This window comes from Amaranthus tricolor, chromosome 10 (assembly GCF_026212465.1).
Source record: "Amaranthus tricolor cultivar Red isolate AtriRed21 chromosome 10, ASM2621246v1, whole genome shotgun sequence".
Classification (NCBI taxonomy): domain Eukaryota; kingdom Viridiplantae; phylum Streptophyta; class Magnoliopsida; order Caryophyllales; family Amaranthaceae; genus Amaranthus; species Amaranthus tricolor.
This window is the reverse complement of record NC_080056.1, coordinates 8,346,230-8,365,600: the sequence shown is the minus strand read 5'-3', so window position 1 is coordinate 8,365,600 and position 19,371 is coordinate 8,346,230. Positions and strand designations below refer to the sequence as shown.

At 33.6% G+C, this 19,371-nt stretch overlaps 2 protein-coding genes across 3 annotated transcripts; both read right to left on the bottom strand.

Annotated features, from left to right (window-relative positions):
• Positions 1 to 683: 683 nt before the first annotated feature.
• Positions 684 to 15,343, bottom strand: LOC130825230 (uncharacterized). 2 transcript variants are annotated; one of them, XM_057690349.1, is made up of 8 exons: positions 15,055 to 15,343; positions 13,550 to 14,899; positions 9,637 to 10,954; positions 6,975 to 7,254; positions 6,303 to 6,410; positions 5,939 to 6,217; positions 4,879 to 5,022; positions 684 to 1,431 (listed from the first exon to the last, which is right to left on the bottom strand). In XM_057690349.1, exons 2-8 carry the CDS (start codon positions 14,721 to 14,723, stop codon positions 1,243 to 1,245), a joined length of 3,492 nt encoding a protein of 1,163 aa, XP_057546332.1. In that variant the 5' UTR covers positions 14,724 to 14,899; positions 15,055 to 15,343; the 3' UTR covers positions 684 to 1,242. The 2 variants fall into 2 exon arrangements, with proteins under 2 accessions (XP_057546332.1, XP_057546333.1); XM_057690350.1 differs by having other exon boundaries at positions 15,075 to 15,282.
• Positions 15,344 to 16,467: 1,124 nt separating this feature from the next.
• On the bottom strand, positions 16,468 to 18,977 carry LOC130825228 (chlorophyllase-2). Its single transcript, XM_057690347.1, has 2 exons — positions 18,445 to 18,977; positions 16,468 to 17,310 (listed from the first exon to the last, which is right to left on the bottom strand). The coding sequence occupies exons 1-2, from the start codon at positions 18,709 to 18,711 to the stop codon at positions 16,627 to 16,629; spliced, it is 951 nt and encodes a 316-aa protein (XP_057546330.1). The 5' UTR covers positions 18,712 to 18,977; the 3' UTR covers positions 16,468 to 16,626.
• Between the last annotated feature and the right edge of the window lie 394 nt (positions 18,978 to 19,371).

Below are 19,371 nucleotides of genomic sequence, written 5' to 3'. Positions count from 1 at the left end.
TAATTCACCCGATCTGTCTCATGAATTTTGCAACATTTTAATTTTTAGCTAATCTCTTAAGAGATTGTCTTTTTAATAGACGTATCTCAAGCCTAACCAATTAAAGATTAATACCTACTTACCGTATTTTTAATGCCTACTTATATTAATTCTTAATACTTATTTACCGTATCATTAATGCATAATTTCAAAATCTTAAACGTCAACTTACATCATTCTTAATGTCTACTTACAATATCTTAAAAAATATATAATAAACCGACCCAATTAAAAATGGTCTCTCAAAAAGACCGTTTCTCACAAAAATTTGTGTTTAATTTTAGTCCATCACATAAATTTTTCTGTCTTTCTATTTTTATCATAACTCACACATTTCACCTACCTTTTTACCCCATTTTCTTTATTAGCTTGCACAAAAATCATATTATCCACGCATTTAACTTAAATTTTTATGACATCACACATTCATCCACTTCCCCATGAATCTTACCTTTTAGCCCCTAATTCTTTCTTAGTTTGCATAAATATTATACTGATAGCAAAAGTCAATTAAACTTATAAAGCTTAAGATTTGTTTTTAATCTACAAAAATCATAGAAGAAGCCATCAAAACACTTCTCCCTTTTATGTGAGAGAATCTTGGCAAAAGTGATGAAGTTATTAAATAGAAATAGAGAATATTATCAATTACCCAACATTATATCCACTCTACTGAATTTAACTTAAACATATAAAGCATACCCAGGAATTGGAGCAAATGTAGCCTGAATGCACATTGACTAATTACACTTTACAATCAACCAGAAATCAACTAATGGAGCTACAACTACAAGGAATATCACATATACAACACCCCAATTCCAATATTGAAACTTCCCCTCCCTCTCTCCCATACAGTTGAACCCCAAAAAACTAAAAGAAAACCCCTCAAAAAAAAAACATGTAAGGTCATGAAAAGTAAAAATAATATGAGAACATAATAATAGGACTAGGAGCCATAATTTTTAAGTAGCAAATTAAGCTTCTAATATTTGTCAAAATAGAATACAACTAGGCAGGCTTAATTAGGGAACACAAAACGGACCAAAATCACCATTATCAGCGGCATTGAGCAAGCACAAGGGAGATATGGCATCGTACATCCCCCTTGATCCGTAGCACAGCTGAATCGTGGTAGACTGTGTCCCAGACAAGATTTACCACAAGCATTTATATGTGGTTAGACCCAGGTGTTGTATAATCTTAAGATGATATAGGTTCATATGGGTATGACAGCCATGGGTGCTTCAAGGCTTCAGCTGCTGAAGGACGCTTTCTTGAGTTTACTTCAAGTAAATGTGCAACAAAATCTATGAAGCCTTGGTCTCCCATGGGTAACCGATGCCTTAGGGACGTCTTCTTAGGAATTAAATACTCCAGCCTGCTTGTTTCCTGAAAAGTAACATGTAATTCTAAGGCACCGAGATGCAAGACGTGATAATTGACTGAACGCTTTTAACCCTAAATAAATCAGATCAAATCTAGAGCGTATGTATTGAAATAAAAAGAATTTAGTTAGGTATAAATGAGGTCCAATTGTACAGATTATTTCAAGAGTTGAATAAAAGAACTTTTGAAGCTTAGTAAACATCAACAACCAAATGTTTATCCGATCATGTTGAGGTTTTCATACAAGTTTGAAGAATGTTGCTTGTGTGAGAGTTCCATACAGGTACTTTGTTAAGGCCAAGTGTGTTGTTGATTGTTCCGATTACACAAAACTGCCTATTATGAGATTTGAGTATTCGTCACACAAACAATCATCAAAATTCAAGTTGAGTGTTCCTTAGATTATGCATCACTATAATAAACAGTAAACAGAGGGAGAGAAATAAAACTATCTGATCTGCGTCCTAGAAAAAATGAAAATTGCCATCACTAAGCAATGAATGTAGAGAAACAGCAGTGATGTTAGCCATGGAGAGGAGCGAGAAGGAGTTGTAAAGGGAAACAGAAAAAAGTTTTGTAGTAAGTCTTAGGGTTGCTGAAAGCAGGCATGGTTATTTAAACAAGGAGCAGACAAGAAAGATTGAGTGAAGGTTCCAAAACTTCTCAACCGCATATAGGTAGGTAGCTCAAGAAAGATGGCATTTGTTTTGGGTTGTACAGTCCTAAAACTTAATGATGATGATGGCTTTATCCTCTCCTCGACTATGAAAGATTTGTCTGAGGACTCTCCTCGACTATGAAAGATTTGTCTGAGGACAGAGATATTGATTTTATTGAATTCCATGTGCCATACATTTGACCACTTTTCCCGATTCTAGAGATTCATATACTTGCAAGGACCACATGGCAAAGGATCAACTAATAAGTTGCACCAAATTCAGATTATTGATGGATTAAACCATTTTCAAAAGATAGCAAATGGTTTGAAACATTTTCAGAAGATCACGAATGGTTTGAGCCACTCTTATGAACCACATGGGGAAGAATTAACTAACAAGATGCTGTGTTTGATAATGGTGTCCTAGTTTCAAGAGTCGATTTCTTCCAACATGCGGAGAAAAACACAGGTAATTTTATCTTTAATGCTTCAATAATGAGATTAGTCTTCATCATCCATCTAAAAAAGTAGAAATCTGCACGAAACTAACAGATATATAATTTAAAACACAACTAGAACCAAGGGCAACTCCATCTCAGTTATGGAATGGAAAGATCAACCGAACTTCAAAAGCAGATATTTCTTTCATGCCTGATCAATTGATGATAGCAAGATAGAGATCCCAATTGAAAAAAACAAATTACTTTCTCTAGTTAGAATTAGTAGCTACACTTTTTTGTTTTCACGCTATCTAATGTATTATTTTGATCCTGATATCTTTAGTTGTACAAATTAAAAATTATAAAAATTTGATATTATAAAGGAAAAATTGTTTCTAAAAAGCCAACATTTTGACCATCTGCAAATAAAGGGTTAACGTTCCATTTATTCAATAAAAATACAACCTTTGTCTCATTTCTGCAAATAAAGAGATATTTTACTGGTAACCGGTTTAACATTTATTTCATATACCAACCCATCTATAGTTGTCTATGTCATTACTTTATTTCAAAATTCACCACCTTCTTCAACTTCCATTTGCAAATACACGACAATTGAACTTCCTGCTTCAACCCAAAATTTTCGCACCATCCCACATTCTTCAATGGCAGAACAAATCGAATTTTAGGGCAAATTTGATTTCCAGAAAAAAAACATCACAACACAAGTAAGTTTTTAACTCTAAATTTTTGCAATTGATGTCTCATTATTGGTAATTGTTGGAATTTGCTTAGAAATTAGGTTTTACTCTTTTATGGTGGAATTTGGTTAAACACATTAGAAATTAGAATTTGTTTGTAATTGTGAACATAATGAATGAAAATGTGTCTATTAGAATTTGGTATGGGGGTAAATTCAAGGAAGCCAAAGATGGTATTAGTTATGTTGGAGGTTTTGGTAGAATAATGGAGGTAGATCCATATGATTTGTCCATGGATTACTTGATGAGTTTAGCTAAAAAGTGCAATGGAGATAGAGGGATACAAGGGCTTTTTTACTTGCTTCTAGGTTACGCTCTAAAGGATTGCTTAAGGAAGATAGATGGGGAAAATGTTGTTGTTGAGTTACATAATGCAGTAATTCAGATGAGCACAATGAATGTGTATGTGCTTCATAAATATCCAACTCTAGCACTCTCTGTAACTGATCTTAATAAAGGACCACTTGAAAATGCAAGAACAACAACTAAAAATACAAATATAATTAATTAACCAACTGGCCAATTTGGGCAAGCATAGAATTTCTCTCCTGCGTTTGGTCCCTTACGAAGGGTTTTCAATTTAACTTCCAATTTGTGATAACATTTAATATTACCTAAGTTTGCATTGTGCCCACGAGAAGAACCACATCTACTCATTTGAGCTTCAAGGAATAGGGAGATTGGAGAGAGAGTAGGGAAAGAGATTGAATGAAGATTATAGGGAAGATGAAAAATTTATTAGGTTAAGAAATTAATTTCTTTTTTTTTTTAATTTATAGAGTTAACCGGTCATTGTAGGTTTGCTTTATCTGAAATCTCTTTATTTGCAAAAATAAGCCAAAGGTTGTATTTTTATTGAATAAATGAAACGTTGACCCTTTATTTGCAGATGGCCAAAAGGTTAGCTTTTTAGAAACAATTTTTCCTATTATAAAAATATGCATTGAAATGAATTAAGATCCCACTTACTATGTTTAACTGATATACGTAGCGAATAATAGGTAAACTAATATCGATTGATGAATAGGAGTTACCATTCAAGTGTAGCAGCCATAAGTAGTATATAACTATATACTACTCCATCCCCTAGAAATTGCAACATTTGCATTTTTCCTCTATTAAGTATTTAGTTTATTCGTGGTACATGTGAATTGTGTGGATGGTATTAAAAGAGAAGAAAAGTATGGATAAGAGACTAAAGAAATTGGTGAGGACATTCTCATATAGGGAAACGAAGCAAAATCATCTAGAGATAGCAAATTGGAAAACGTAGCAACTAAGAGGAGCAAAGGGAATATTATATGTTTTTCTGAAATGGTGGTTTAGACTTAACTCTGGGTCTCATTATAAGGATTTTTGTGTGAGGTGTCCATAGAGATTCTGAATTAAATGCTATATAAAGGAACAAATTAGAAGTTCCATGCTATGTAACGTGGACCACCATATAGAAAAAAAAAACTCCATTTAGTTTTGCGTTGATGCATCATTGTGTTTTCATTCCTTAAATATCCATATATTCAATGTGATACCCACCGGCTCTCCACCAAATACCAAAATAATGGGGAAAAAGGATGTCAATGCAATCCTTTACCTGGTTCCGTTCATAAAGCATGTGATTCTTGGTAAAATACTTGTATGTATCTCTTCCCTTTGCAAGCATCTCTTGGTCAATCGGGCCAATGATTCCAATGACTCGAGCAAGTAATGTCGCCGGTGAATCGTTTTGGAATAGTACCTAAATTACGAAACTGGTTAGTCATAGCTACAAAATCAATTCAATCAAGATTTCTAAAGGACCAAATCTCACTTCTACAATATCATAAAAAGATTCAAGCCAAATCAAATTTAATTAGCATCTTCAAACATTAAAGCATACCATACATCAAGGTAAATTGGTAATAGAGCAAATCTCACTAGACATGTATGAAGGTTATCAAGCAAGTGAGACCAAAAAAACTATATACTTCATAAAAAACATTTGGGCGACAATCTACTTGAAATCTCAGTAGAAGAATCCCTCCAAATGACGATTGTAGTATAAGTAGATCCAAACTTGACCACTAGTCCTAAAAGTAAGCAGGACTATGGAATTTTATTCGATGTTTTACATTTTTTTCACTACACCAAAATTGAAGGTATCATTTGCAAAAGAAGTTTCTTATTTTTGTCCCTAAGTAATTGGATTCAAACTTGCCTACTACATTAAAGAAGTCCCTTCACAACAGACATTAAGAAGATGGAGATCATATTAACAGATCACATTAGGAAGAAGGTACTTAGGCTATCAAGAAGAAACAAATAAAGAGCCTGTTATTTTTCAACTTACTAAAACACTTTTTTAACAAAAATAAGTTCAGATAAGTTAACTTCACTGCCACAACCTAATTTCTCACATTGTAAACTAAATACTTCTTGTCTTCCTTTGAATTTGACACAAAGATATAAGTATGTTTTATTAAATTTTAGTTGGTAAATTCAAAGGGGCGAAGGGATTATAAGTTTAGATAAGTTAAATTCAGCAAACTCAAGTCAAAGAAAACATTCCATTACCCCAATGCTAATAGTTACAAAACTTATTAATTCAACCATATTAGACCCATATTCTTACACACGAAGGGGAACACAAAAAATCTCAGACCCAATGAACTTACATTGCCTGTACAGAGCTCTGCCAAGATGCATCCAAGAGACCAGATATCTATCTTTTTATCATATGGCAAGCCCAAAATAACCTCTGGTGCTCGGTATGACCTCGATTGAACATATGAACATAAATGATCTGTTTCAAAGCAACTGCTTCCGAGATCAATTACTTTCACTTCACATCTGCTGTAGCTTTTAACTAGGATATTCTCAGGCTTCAAATCACAGTGTATAAGCCCAAGGCTGTGCAGAAAGTGAAGTGCCTCCAAAATTTGAATTGTGATTGACTGCAAAAATGAGGGAAAAAAAAACTTTAAACGGAAAATCAAGTCTCTGACAAGGAAAGAACTTAGAAACTAGCATTCTCTTCACCTGCAATCTTGGCATAGTAAAGTAAACCTCTCCACCGGATTCTCTGTTAAATTTGTGGAACTCGTACAAGTTTGCCTTGAGAAGTTCACAAACAATTAACAAATGTTCCTGCAACAAGGCATCATTCATTCAGCTCACATTCGACAAATGCAGCCCACAGAAAAAAGGAACAAACAATTAGATTATGTGGACACCTATAATTTAGCTCAATCAAATACAGGTGTGAAATATGAACAAGTAAATTCATCAAATTGGGGCTTACAGCTGGCAGTCTTTAGAGTATTTAATCAAAAGCATTTTATTTTATAAATTCGACTGAATATACATATCCTTCATAAATGCAACATCCCTGAATATATTATACATTTTAGGTCAACTTAACAGCATTAACACTGGTCCAAGATAAACCATTTCTTGGAAGTTTTTGCAAGTACCAAATATAAATGGAAGGAGGCAAAACAACTGGCCCAGAAATAAATGAAAGGCAAAACAACTGGCCCAGAAATAAATGAACATGTCTAAAAGTCACTTCCACTAATAATAAAGCACATAATAGCTGTGGCTCATGGATATTCAGCTACGGAACAAAGCATAAACAAGAAAAGAACAGTAACATGTTACAGCAGAAAAGAAGGAAATCCAAGGTATGTAGTATGTACCATAAGAACTTACGCGGTAGTAAAAGTAATCATACAACCGAAGAATATGATACTTGTCAGCAGGATCATGTTTGTTTACAAACTTGAGAAGCTTTATCTCATCAAGACTCTGATCAAAGAAGTCCTTGTTGTTCTTGATAATCTTAACACAAACATCCATGCCAGTATGTAGATCATGTGCTTGAATAGCTTTACTGAACGCAGCTGATCCAAGATACTCAGTAACATGATAGCGTCCAGCGATGACCGAGTTTAATACTACATGAAAATTTTTGTCCTCTTCAAAGCCGGTTCTGAACAAAATGGAAAGTACGGGGAATCAATATCAAAAGCATGAAACATTGTACATTAAGTGGGTTTTAGACCATGCAAGCAGTAAGAGGCTTTTGCACCTTCTCAGTCAATGCAAAGATTTAAAGAAATAAAATTTAAACTTCACCAACAAAGGTTATACAGTTTCTCAAATTGATAGGAAAATTTACAATCTCATTTCCTATAACAGCAAAGTACTGCCAAAATGTAAGTATACAAACTGAAAGAAGATCATGTAAGATAGATTGTGATGATATAAAACCTTTTACTCATCTCTCATCACTGTCAACATTTCTTTAGCTTACAAGACACTTTGGTTTCACTTCAGTAGTTGTTCAACAAGTATTTACCCTCTCTACCCACAATCTCATAATAAAATCCACTTTATAAACTTTAAATTAAGCAAACTTCCACTGATAATTCTAAATAATTAAACTTCAATACCAAGTAAAGCTGTAAAGTACTTAGTATGAGCAAGAAAATGTTTTTATTTTGGCTTTGAAAACCATAAAATATCCATTTGGAATATGATATGGGAAGGAACGTGTATAACTTAATGCCCACAACATAAAATCTCACAAAGAAATCTTAGTGCCTCATGTCCATCATTCCAAGATGAACATTCAATGATTCAAACTTGGAAAAACAAGAAAAACATGTATCCAATTTCAATACCTAATCCTCAACTCCTCAACAGAAAAGGAAGGGTTTCGCTGCTACTGTCTCACTCTCATTATCAGCTTGGGCCTTGACGAACTACCTTTTCGCAATTTGAACAAAACTATGAATCCTTAGGTCAACACAAGAGTTCTTCTCTTCTTAACAATAGGAGAGTTATCTAACTACAAAGTTTTTGAGAGGCCACCACTCACATTAATGGTCATAACCTCACACTTTGCACAAGTCCCTCTTTCACCCCGAAATTCCTCCATATATTATTACGAAAAGGGGCAAAAAAAACTTTGTTGATCCATGGAATAAAAACTCACTCATTGTGTTATGTAACGTTTTTTGAATTGCCATGATGTCAAATCTCGTTATGAATAACGATCCACGAATTTTCTCAATCAAAACGTCGCGTTAACCATTACGTAATGTATAACGTTTGATGTTTCATCATTATGTTAATTGATGAGAGGAGATTATAAAATATTTTTTTAACATCTTAATAAATTGTAGAAAAAGTTCTAACATTTCCCAATTAATATTTCATTAATACCCATTAACTTCAATTATTAAATGACTTAAATTATAGTTATTTATAGTAAATAATTAATTATTCACTAGAAGTACCTCATATAGTGCAATAATTATAGCAATATACATATTCTTGCATTATAAAAGTTCAACAAAGATGCAATTGTAAACTCAAAACTCTTCTAGGTGATTTGTTTTTTCAAATACTCAAACAGTGGTCTTCCGTCATAGATGTTTTCCACGACACCACGGCAGCTTAAGCGACCGCGTTTTTTCGATGGATAGATCTATAAAAGAATATGCATGTATAAGCAATTACACAATGTTCCCACCCACCGCAGAGCACATAAATGTAAGGGCCAAGTATCAGTGAAAACCAAGAAACGAGTAAACATGTAGACACCTAAGCAAGTTTAAACACAAATATTTTCAAGGTTGTTACATAGAAGGCTACACACAACAAGTTACAACGCAAAAGTTTTAATTGCATAGGATCATCTCAAAAAATCAATACATTTAACACATCATCACTTAAAAGTTTTACAAGTCTAAACCTATCAAAATAGGCACACAGACGGGCGAGCAAATTTCGGTTGGTGTCATTTACAACCATTTTATTTTCGGGTACGATCATTTTTGGGTCGGGTTGTTTCCAGGTTAACCACATTCATGTTAGACTCAAGGAAAGGGTTTGAAGGAAAAAAGTTCTTATCGCCAAAACATTTCATAACAAAATATTTTCTTCATTTCTTTCTAAATGCAACTCATCATTTAGGCGCAATTTGAGAAAGATTATAGAAAAAATTAAACCATAATACCTAACATTTCCTCTAATTAGTGATTTAAGTTTTTTAGCTACTATGTTCATTTAAACTATCTATTCTCATCCTCAAATTGTATGTCATGAAGATGAGTTGCAAAAAAATAAAAGAGAAATGGAGGAAGTATAAGACAATTTTTTGTTTAATTAAAAAACATTTACTATAAAAATGAATCAATATACAGCATTTTAAGGCTTCAATGAGGAAATATTTACTCAAAATAGGATACACAAGCATGAAGCATTGCATGCTTGAAAAGAAAACAATTGTCTTAAATAGGATACATACCCTATATGCAGCAACCATATTTATAAAAGACAATGAATAAATGATAAATGTATTTACCTGTTCTTTCTATGCACTATTTTCAAATTGAAAGTCTCGAATTCCTCTTCTTGGGCCTTTATTTGCCGCACTTGTTCCTGTACAGCAGCTGCTTCTTCATCCTCCATAGATGCTCCAACATCATCTTCTCTCAAACATGTCATGTTTTCATCATCTTCTCTTTTCACATGCTCCTTTTCGGCATCAGCATAATCGGAGAGAGTAGAAGGAGTTGATTCCGCTGACCTAACAATAGGAGCATCATTTTCATCTCCAGGACTTCTGTTAGGTGAAGAAGTGCTACTTCTCTGTCTCCACAATGCAAGCATGTCATCATTTCCTAAACTATCATTATGTTCATCACCAACACTGTTGTTGTTGCTGGACCACAAAGGCTTACTAGAGCCTGCAGGCTCACCTCTCACAGGAGGAACAAAGGAAAATCCAACATCAGAATGATTTCTGAGCTGTAAGTATGTATCTTTATCGATTTCCAATGAACATTGCTCAGTATCATGTCTGAACTCTTTCTTCCTATCCTTGGCTGTTCTTTTTTGAAGATGTTTAGATCCACCTAAACCAATCTCATGATCACAAAAATACTCAAAGTCCCCTTCACTACTTCCACCAATCAAACTATCACGTCTTTCACTACCAACATCTGCAGCATCACTGTTGATTCCAACACCAATTGATCTGACAGTACCATGCTGGTCATCGTCAATGGATCCATCATCTAGCACAGGCCTTCCACCTTCATTCATACCCTTGCCATCAGCCAACATGATAAGATCATCTGAATTTGTCACAAATCCTTGCCATACAGGTTCAGAGCGCATCAGGTTCAGTTCTTCCTCGTCAATCAATTGACCATCATAATGTGCTACTATATCATTATCATCATCTTTCCCATAAACTTCGGTAACAGACAGCCCAATAGGATCATCAGATGCAGAAATAGGCTCCATAGTTTTTGAATGGATATATTGCTCACAAGAAATATATAAATCTTCCTCAGCAAAAACTTGATCATCCTCCACTTTGGTTAAAACCCTTTCTTGAGTATCAGGAATACTCCCATGTCCAGTTCCTTTTTCATTATCACTTGGATAATCAACTTCATGAGCTAAAAACCAAGTCTCATCCTCAATAGGTTGTCTCATGTATCCCACATCATCATCATCATCATACTCATCAGAGTCCCAGTAGTCATTAGGATAATCAATAGATTCGCTTAATCCATCACCAATAGTAGCAAAGCCAGAGACCAGATCAGAAGAATCTTCTGCTATACCTCGGCTTACAGATAACCAATTGCCTCCAGTCATTCTTTTGACACCTGTAGCATCATATCATATCTCAAGTTAGCTCTTATAAGATGTCATACAACCTTTTTAGGTTGCTAAAACATGAGATTTCAGAGGGAAAACAAGAATAAAATTCTGTTAAATTGCCAAGAAACATTTGGAAACATGTCATTGATGATTGAACATTTGAACCAGTAAGCATTGACATTACTTCCAGGCTTTACATCAAAAAGTGATGATGGAAACCATGAAAGGAGCAAAGACTTAGGGCATTGTAAAGCATTGCTTAAAAACTGTTTTGAGTTTTCAATTTCACGCGACGATTTCACCTACTTTCTTCTGGTTCTATTTATGAAATCAATAGGCACTACCTCCTAACTTGTCATGAAGATCTGTAGGAAAAAATGAATTTGAAAACAACTTGATTGAGCAAAAGCTTGAAGAATTATTAAAATCTGATTGTGTATGTATGTTTTCTTTGATATCAATTGCATTTTATAGAGCAAAAAATGGCAAATAAATGTAACAAAACTTCTAGAGTTCCGGTTTTCAATTTTAGTTTAGAGGCTCAGTGCAAAACTTGTCAAAAACATTCATAATAAGATTGAGTGACGTGCAACAATTCTCATTACAGCTTGATTAAGATATCCATACAAGTTGCGTTTCCTCCATGCAAATATAACAACTAAATGTGATGATTTGTATCAGCATGTTCACGGTTAACTAAAATATTGTAAGATGTGATGATTGGACTTTGTAAACACTCCAACACCTGACTTTGACAAATCTTCTAATTTTTTTCCAGAAAAATCTATAGCTGAATGACGTATAATAGCATGACTCCAAAAATATTCTACATAACAATTGCTTTTTTTTACTAGTAAAAAAAATGTGGTCTAACTTAATTTCACAATAAAGCTTATAAGTCAAGAACAAGGTATGCTTTCTTCCTTTCTCTTTCTCTTCTTCTTGTTCTTCAAACCCCCTCATCTTGTCAAACCAAAACATTACTCCGGCATCCCATCTTCATGCCGTACTAGAGTTTTAAATAAAATGCAAACTCTAACAATGGTAGCATAATTTTATTCTCCTCTCTCACAACCCTGATAACTTTGTGTCATACCCATCTTCATTCCATCTTACCGGATCCATAACCGGCACCGTCATCCAAACCAGCCATACTAGACACCGCTGAGCCGGCCAAATTGAAGAGCCCGAATAACATAGGTCAAAGCCTTGTGAGATGCAAGTATTTAAGACTGGATGAAGTACAATACTTGAACTCTAAAAACCAAACATTCATATATACCCACATCAAATCTTTAAGTAAAACAAAAATGTTGATATACATTTTCGCACCAGAATTCCCTGCTAAACACTTGCCCCACATTTGACTTCATGTTAAATCCATGTAATTGATCTTTTTATATTACTAGTCAAATTCCAAAACAAATAACTATATTGAAAATTTGAGCATATTTGATAAATCTTAAGAGATACTTATATTAATTCTTAATCACACTGAGCAAACTAGGGAATCACCTACTTGAATAATCAAAAAAAGGTATCAAAAGATACCTAGGTGTTACCCATTAAGATCATACAATCTGAATAATTACTACAGTCAAAAGACTCAAAACAATGTCATAGCAACCTGACCACAGTAGGTTTCAAATGTATCTTTTTGCTCCTTTATCCCAAGCTACGTGTTTGAAACATAGTGCAAAGTCTCATATGTGGGTGTGGTCGTGGTAAACAGTAATAGTCACAAAACAACTTTTGTGGTCAATGCGGATGGTTCAGCCGTTATCTTGGCCTATGTTTTGCTCACGGTAAGCTAAAAAACCTGACAAGATGGTTACGGTACGGTTAATGTGCAATGTTTTTTGCATTTAGAAGACAGTGTCCATACCATTTACAATCTTGAAGATATAATCTTAACCCTCTACGACAAACCCAATAGACTATATGTCTATATAAATGAAACTCTAAGATTAGTATGGAATCCTTACATAATTTTTAAACCTTAGGACAAAGTAGGAAGAAGAGGGAAGAGCAAAGAGTATCCCCCCGGGGAAATTCTAAGATAGATAACTATGCCAAAACTCCTCGCCCCAAGCATGGTTCACCAGAAATATGCCCCAAAAAAGAAAAAAAAAAAAAAGCAAAGGCTCCCCCTTCCCCTTCTAGGTGATCCCACATGAGATCAGTACCCATTAAATAGTCGTCAGTGTGAATCATTTAGAAGCTTGTCACCTTTGACTCAAATCTGACCAGATTAAATATCCAAACAGCATCATCTACTGTATATTCATGCAACCTTCAGAATCATAACAAATTATTCAATCTCATAGATAGTTAATGGCTGTCATTTTCCAGAACACCAAAAAAGGATCAGAATGATTCACCATATAAAAAATATCGGTAGGTACTAAAACACAAAATAAAAGACAAATGTCAACTCCAGTCACTTGAGCTGAAGAAGTTTGAGTCAGCTTCTAAACAAGAAATAAATTAAATATTATGCTTCTAGTTGAGATATTTAGAACTAAAAGCAAAACATCTCAGTAATATAGATACAGCAAATATATAAACAGATGATAATCAATTTAGCATAAATATATTACCTGATGAGCTGATCTCTTGGCCAACAGGAACATCCAAATATGAGCCTAAATAATAGGCACTGTCGGAAGTACTGAAATTCAAACCTGGTTCTTCTTCATCAAATCTCTCCTCCCATGTGACACTCATTGGCTTGTCTTCAGACTTAAGTTTAACAGGAGGTAACCTAGGGTATTCTTCCTTCTGAGTTTCTATAAACAGAGGCAAACTTGGATAGTCAAAATCCTTTTTGTCACAAATCCCTTGAAGCTTTGCCGGATATAAAGACCTTCCAACCTCATCCACTTGTTCCTTAACAGCTGCACTTATGTCAAACATATCTGATTTCCTTGATCCTGCCTTGTTGCCTGAAACAAGAGCACTATCGCTGGTCATAGGAACATCCATGTTAGATAACGACAGAACAGTCTTGACAGAACATTCATTCCATTGGCACGATAAAGAATTCGAATCCTCTTCATTTCTAGCCCTAGATTCATCTGCAAAACTGCCTTTAGAGTTCAAAATGTCACTTTGTTTGCGTCTATCAACATCTCTGATATTACTTGGTTTGTTAGTCTCACAATTTGCATCTCCACTTACTTTGCCGGAACTAGAAAACCCACTAGATAACATCTTTTCCGGGCAAATTACAGCATTATGAGATTGCAAATCAACTATTCCCTTACTACTAATAGATTCAGAAACACGAAAATTTGAAGGGCAATTAATCTGTAAATCAAGAGGCACAGGATTCATACTACTGTTGCTTTTAGAATGATCACTAGAGCCATTTGTTTGATTATATTTCAAAGAACATAAATCAATAACAGTATCATCAGAACCTTTCGAGAAAGAGAAGCTTCTATCGATGGACTTTGAAGTTGAGTTCCGCTTGCTCTTATCGCCATTACTAGTGGTTCCACACTTAATCTCTTTGACAATAAGCTCTTTAGAAACCTCACTGTTACTCCAAGAACTAGATTCATGATTTCTAACTGGAATCTTATCCACATTTTGTTCTTCAACCTCCTTACCACGCTCGTTGCCATCAATGGTTAATTTCTGAAACCCATTATTATCAGGGCGATTACTCAACTCACTGCGCAAAGCAGCCTCAGCACGAGAAAATCCATTCTTTTGCAAAAAATCAAAAATATCATTAACTGAGCTTCCATTTTCAACCTCATTCTCCATTACCAGAAACTATCACACAAATTAGGATCCCCTCCAATTCAAACTCAAATTAAAATAAGCGAAAACATTTCCGAAAACCTAATAAGAAATTCAAATGCATAAATCCAACTTTCTGGCATGCTGCAGCGTCCGCTTTAACTCAAAATTTCACCGCCGCAACATAAACATCGATTACCCTAATCAAATTTCAACATTTGAAAACATATTAGAGAACATTAAAAAAAACTCAACAAAGGATAAACATTAAAAATGTTTTATTACTAAAAAACGATAACAATAATAAAGGTGCAAGAATTCAATCAGATCTAAAGATAGTTGAAGAATTAATAACCAGAAAAATAGAAGAAAGACCATGGCGAGCGAGCAATGGCGGGTGGTCGGCGATCCGGTGGGCAGTGTGTCGTTGAGACGGTAAATGTTGTGGGTCCGTAGACCGTGGCTTTGGAGTTGTCTGGTTGGGTGAGGCGTATATACTATTATTACTTCTATTTGTGTAATGAATAATCCGGCTTGGCTTTTTTTGAAAATCAAACTAATATTTAGTCAAGTCCAGTCTTATTATCATTGAATTAAACGAGAAATATAGTCAAGTGGTCACACGAGGGAGAATATGGCACAAATATCATACCCTAATCAAATCAAATCTATAACTAAATCATACTTCTTCCTAGTCTCTACTCTTTGAATACTCCATCTTCATAATTTAAAATTATTTTATATATTACGGTTAATATAAAAAAAATAAAGGAAAATAAGATTTTATTTGAATCGTCCAATCACGTACTTTATAATATTCATTTTTTACAACTTTTAAATATACATAGCTCAACATATAAATAATCAAATTAACACGTTAAATTGTGGGAAAATTCAAATGTAACAATTATATTGGAACGGAGTACGTATATCAATATAATCAATATAAAACAATAAATATTTTAATTTATGGGTTCAAGATTTATATTTTTTTTAAGTTCTATTAAACTATTGTAAAATAATTCATTTAAGTATGTGCACCTTATTTTTATGTGAAATTAAATTAGAAACTCTTGTAATACACGAAATTATTATTATGGGAATTATATATATATATATATATATATATATATATATATATATATATATATATATATGAATTATTTTTATTAGTATATATACAATTATTTTTTATCCCCTCAAAATACACCAAAATATCAAAATAAGTCAAAATACTCCTAGGTAATGGATTGGGGTCATTAACTTTGAGTAAACCAAATTTATCTTGGACAATAATTATAAAGGTGCATTTTAAGTAGATGAAGAATAGTTGGATTGAATCATATCAAATTTTTCTTTTACATATCACATTATTAGTTGCGTAAATAACAAATCAAATGCATGAGCATTAGTAAAAAAGGTAAGGTTACGAAGGAAATAGAATGTAAATTTTCAAGTTAAAGGTTTATAAAATCTCCTAACAACAACATGATGATAAAGTATCTCAATTCTCATAACATAAAAATATAACAGACAATCAGTCTTTTCTTTTGACCAGATAAAGACTCTGACACTAATTGTATCATCATCTAACATGTCAAGATGATTAGATGACCATGATCTTTAACGACAAAATACCAAAATAGCAATCTAAAAAAAATAATTTATCTTAACATAGCTATATTGGTCTCTTCAAATATATCTAATAAATTTGAAACGATACAGTAATTATATAACCCTACGTAAGGATGATATGCACAAATTAACATAATTACAACAAAATTACTACTTTTTATATTCACCATATATCAACAATATTTCAAAACCTATAACAACATAAAAGTATCTCAATTCTCATAATATAAAAAATACAATAGACAATCAGTGTTTTCTTTTAAAATTAAGGTTCTGACCTTAAAAACTCTTATCAGAGACGAACATCAACCTTAGAAAACTTGACAGGAATAGTAGTTTCCTTTTCATCTCTAATAGCAATAAGCTTACTATCATCCCCATTCAAATAAGCATTCAAAAAGGCAACAATCAAACCTCCAACAAACTTTCTCATGGGCTCTCTTTGTTTACCATTCTTACACAAACAATAAGTACACTTTCCCCTTAAACCCTTTGTATCATCATCTAACATGTCAAGATGCCCATGATCTTTAAGAACAAAATACCAAGATGGTTTTTGAGTTTCGTCATAAAAATCGCGATGATTTACACCTTTCGGTGCACAAGGAGGGAACAATATGTTCTTCTTCATTTCACCAAATTCAGAACCAATTATAAGAACAGGCATTCCATCAAGTTGGAAGGATTTTGGAGTGTAAGTTAAGATTGGAGGGGGTGTTTGATTACCCTTATCCATTCCATCAACTGGATCAATACCAATTAAAGCTGATATTTTGATTGGAGATTTTATAAGTTTATTTAAGGCTATACCAAATGCTACCTTGCCTCCTCTGCTATGGCCTGAAATTGCTAGCTTGTTTAAGTTTGGTTGTATGTTTGGTGGAAGTACATCTTTTAAATGTTTTGATGCCCATTCTATGATTGTTGCTGTTGCTTTAATTTCTTCACTTGAATCTGGTCCAGCAATTGTGTATAACTGTTGTACACATCATAAAAGGATAACTTAATTGATAGCATATAGTATAAAAACAAGGATCCCAATACCATTATAACAATATAGGTTGCAGACAATTCATAAATTTATTATAGGGCATGTACATGACAAGAAAAAAGGAGTTAGACTGTATACAAACTCAATGTGAGATCACATGTAGGCTATCGGGTAATCGAGATTTATTTTTTCAGTTGATTCGGCTCTAATACCATGTTAAATTGGGCTAGACTCACACGGTGTTTAAATAGAGAAAAAGGAAAAGAAAGGAGAGGATTTGGAAGGATGGAGGTCGATCCTTGTTAAATAACAAATTTTATTAAGGATACGATATCTCCTAAAGTGGAAAGATTTGGAGGAAATCATGCATTTTCCTTCATTTTTCCTTTCCCTCTCTTCTAAACATATAAGGTGCTTGTTATACGATCTCTCCTAAACTGGAAATATTTGAAGGAAAACATGCATTTTCCTTCTTTTTTTCCTTTCCTTCTCTTCTAAACAAACAAAGTGCACTCTACCTCCTTATTGCGTGCTCCCCTTCTTTTCCATTCCTTCCCTTCCCTTTTGCTTTACTTCCTTTTTGCTATCCAAATCTAGTATTATTATCAATATCAACATTATACGAAGTGCACACGCTTCATAAGCCAAGTAGATATGATATCATCGACAATACACGGAAGAGCTATAACGACTTATAAAATATACACACCATCATTAATTCATCGACTATGGCAGGTTCGTTCCTGACCATAAGCAAGGTAGGCATTTGTCTAGAGCCCAGAGTTAGGAAGGACCTAAAATTAGAAAATACTAGTTATTGAAGTAGACACTTATAAATTTGCAATTTATGAGTAATTCTTTATCATTTAAAAATTATATGACACGTCTGCTATTTTAATGCTAATTATAATATAGAGTTTGTATTTGTTATTTTTCCAAACATCCGTTTAAGTTTAAATTTAACCCTCCATCAAGAGGGACAATTTCTTTCAGATGGGCAAGGGCCCATATAATGCCAAGAACGGCAATTTGGACAAACAATCCAAACAACAAGAAACAAATGGTATAGCAAGTAAAGTTATGTGAATCCCAAAAAGTAAGATACAAAAAGCGAGGTACCTGAGGAGCAATAACAATGAAGCCATGAGAAGCAATATGCAGAATAAGTTGAGAGTAGAAATGGTTGTAAAGAATGAAACCATGAAGCAAAAAGAGTACTGGAAATTCAGCTCCTGCTTCTGGTTTTGAAGAAGATGGTGCTCCTATCAATAGAGGCTTTGGTGGGGAAGATGATGTGATCATCCCTTCATCAGATTTGATGGTGAGGAGGGAAGTTGGATAAACTCCAGTATCAAACACATTCAAAGTAGTTGAAGGTGAAGACATGGTTTGAATTATTGGGCTATATTATCTTCTTCAATTTGTTGCTTTTTTTCTTTCTTCTAACTTTGATTCTATTGTCATCTTCTTCAGTTTTGTACTAGATTACACTAGATATTTTATGATTTTATCTTGTGGGCCTGTCTTGTGGCTCTCAATTTTCCTATTAATGGGAATTTGTTCATGACATATTGTATCTATCTAGCTAGTCTTAGATGAGACCGTCTCATATAATGAGATGGCCCATCTTCCTCCCCAATCCAACACTACTTCCAATATAAAAAAAAAGAAGAAAAGGGAAAAATATATAACTGCCATATTTGAAAGCGCTATTCACGTAAATGAATTTAAAACTGCCAAAACTTCAAGCTCGACATTTAAGAAAGAAAATAAAAAATATTTGCACATTTAATTCCTCACAAATCTCTATAAATCTTTAAGAAATTATCAAGAAAATCGACATTTCATCTGTGAAACTCCAAAAACCTTGCTAATGGAGGATTTAATGGATGAATTCGACATGAAAGTGACTTTACAGACATTACAAAAGATGCAGATGAGGATTCAATTGTCAATTTATATGTCATAATTTTACTATTAACATATTAAAATTGAACTAAAAATGCTAATATGCTATACAATATGTCTATACAATATGAATACTTA

Coding starts and splice junctions, on each gene's coding strand:
- LOC130825230 (XM_057690349.1), bottom strand. CDS start 14,723: ATGGAGAATGAGGTTGAAAATGGAAGCTCAGTTAATGATATTTTTGAT. Junction 7,255..9,636: donor ATAGTGCATAGAAAGAACAG/GTAAATACATTT, acceptor CATTTTGTTCAG/AACCGGCTTTGAAGAGGACA. Junction 6,218..6,302: donor TTACTATGCCAAGATTGCAG/GTGAAGAGAATG, acceptor TCATTTTTGCAG/TCAATCACAATTCAAATTTT.
- LOC130825228 (XM_057690347.1), bottom strand. CDS start 18,711: ATGTCTTCACCTTCAACTACTTTGAATGTGTTTGATACTGGAGTTTAT. Junction 17,311..18,444: donor TCATTGTTATTGCTCCTCAG/GTACCTCGCTTT, acceptor TGTGTACAACAG/TTATACACAATTGCTGGACC.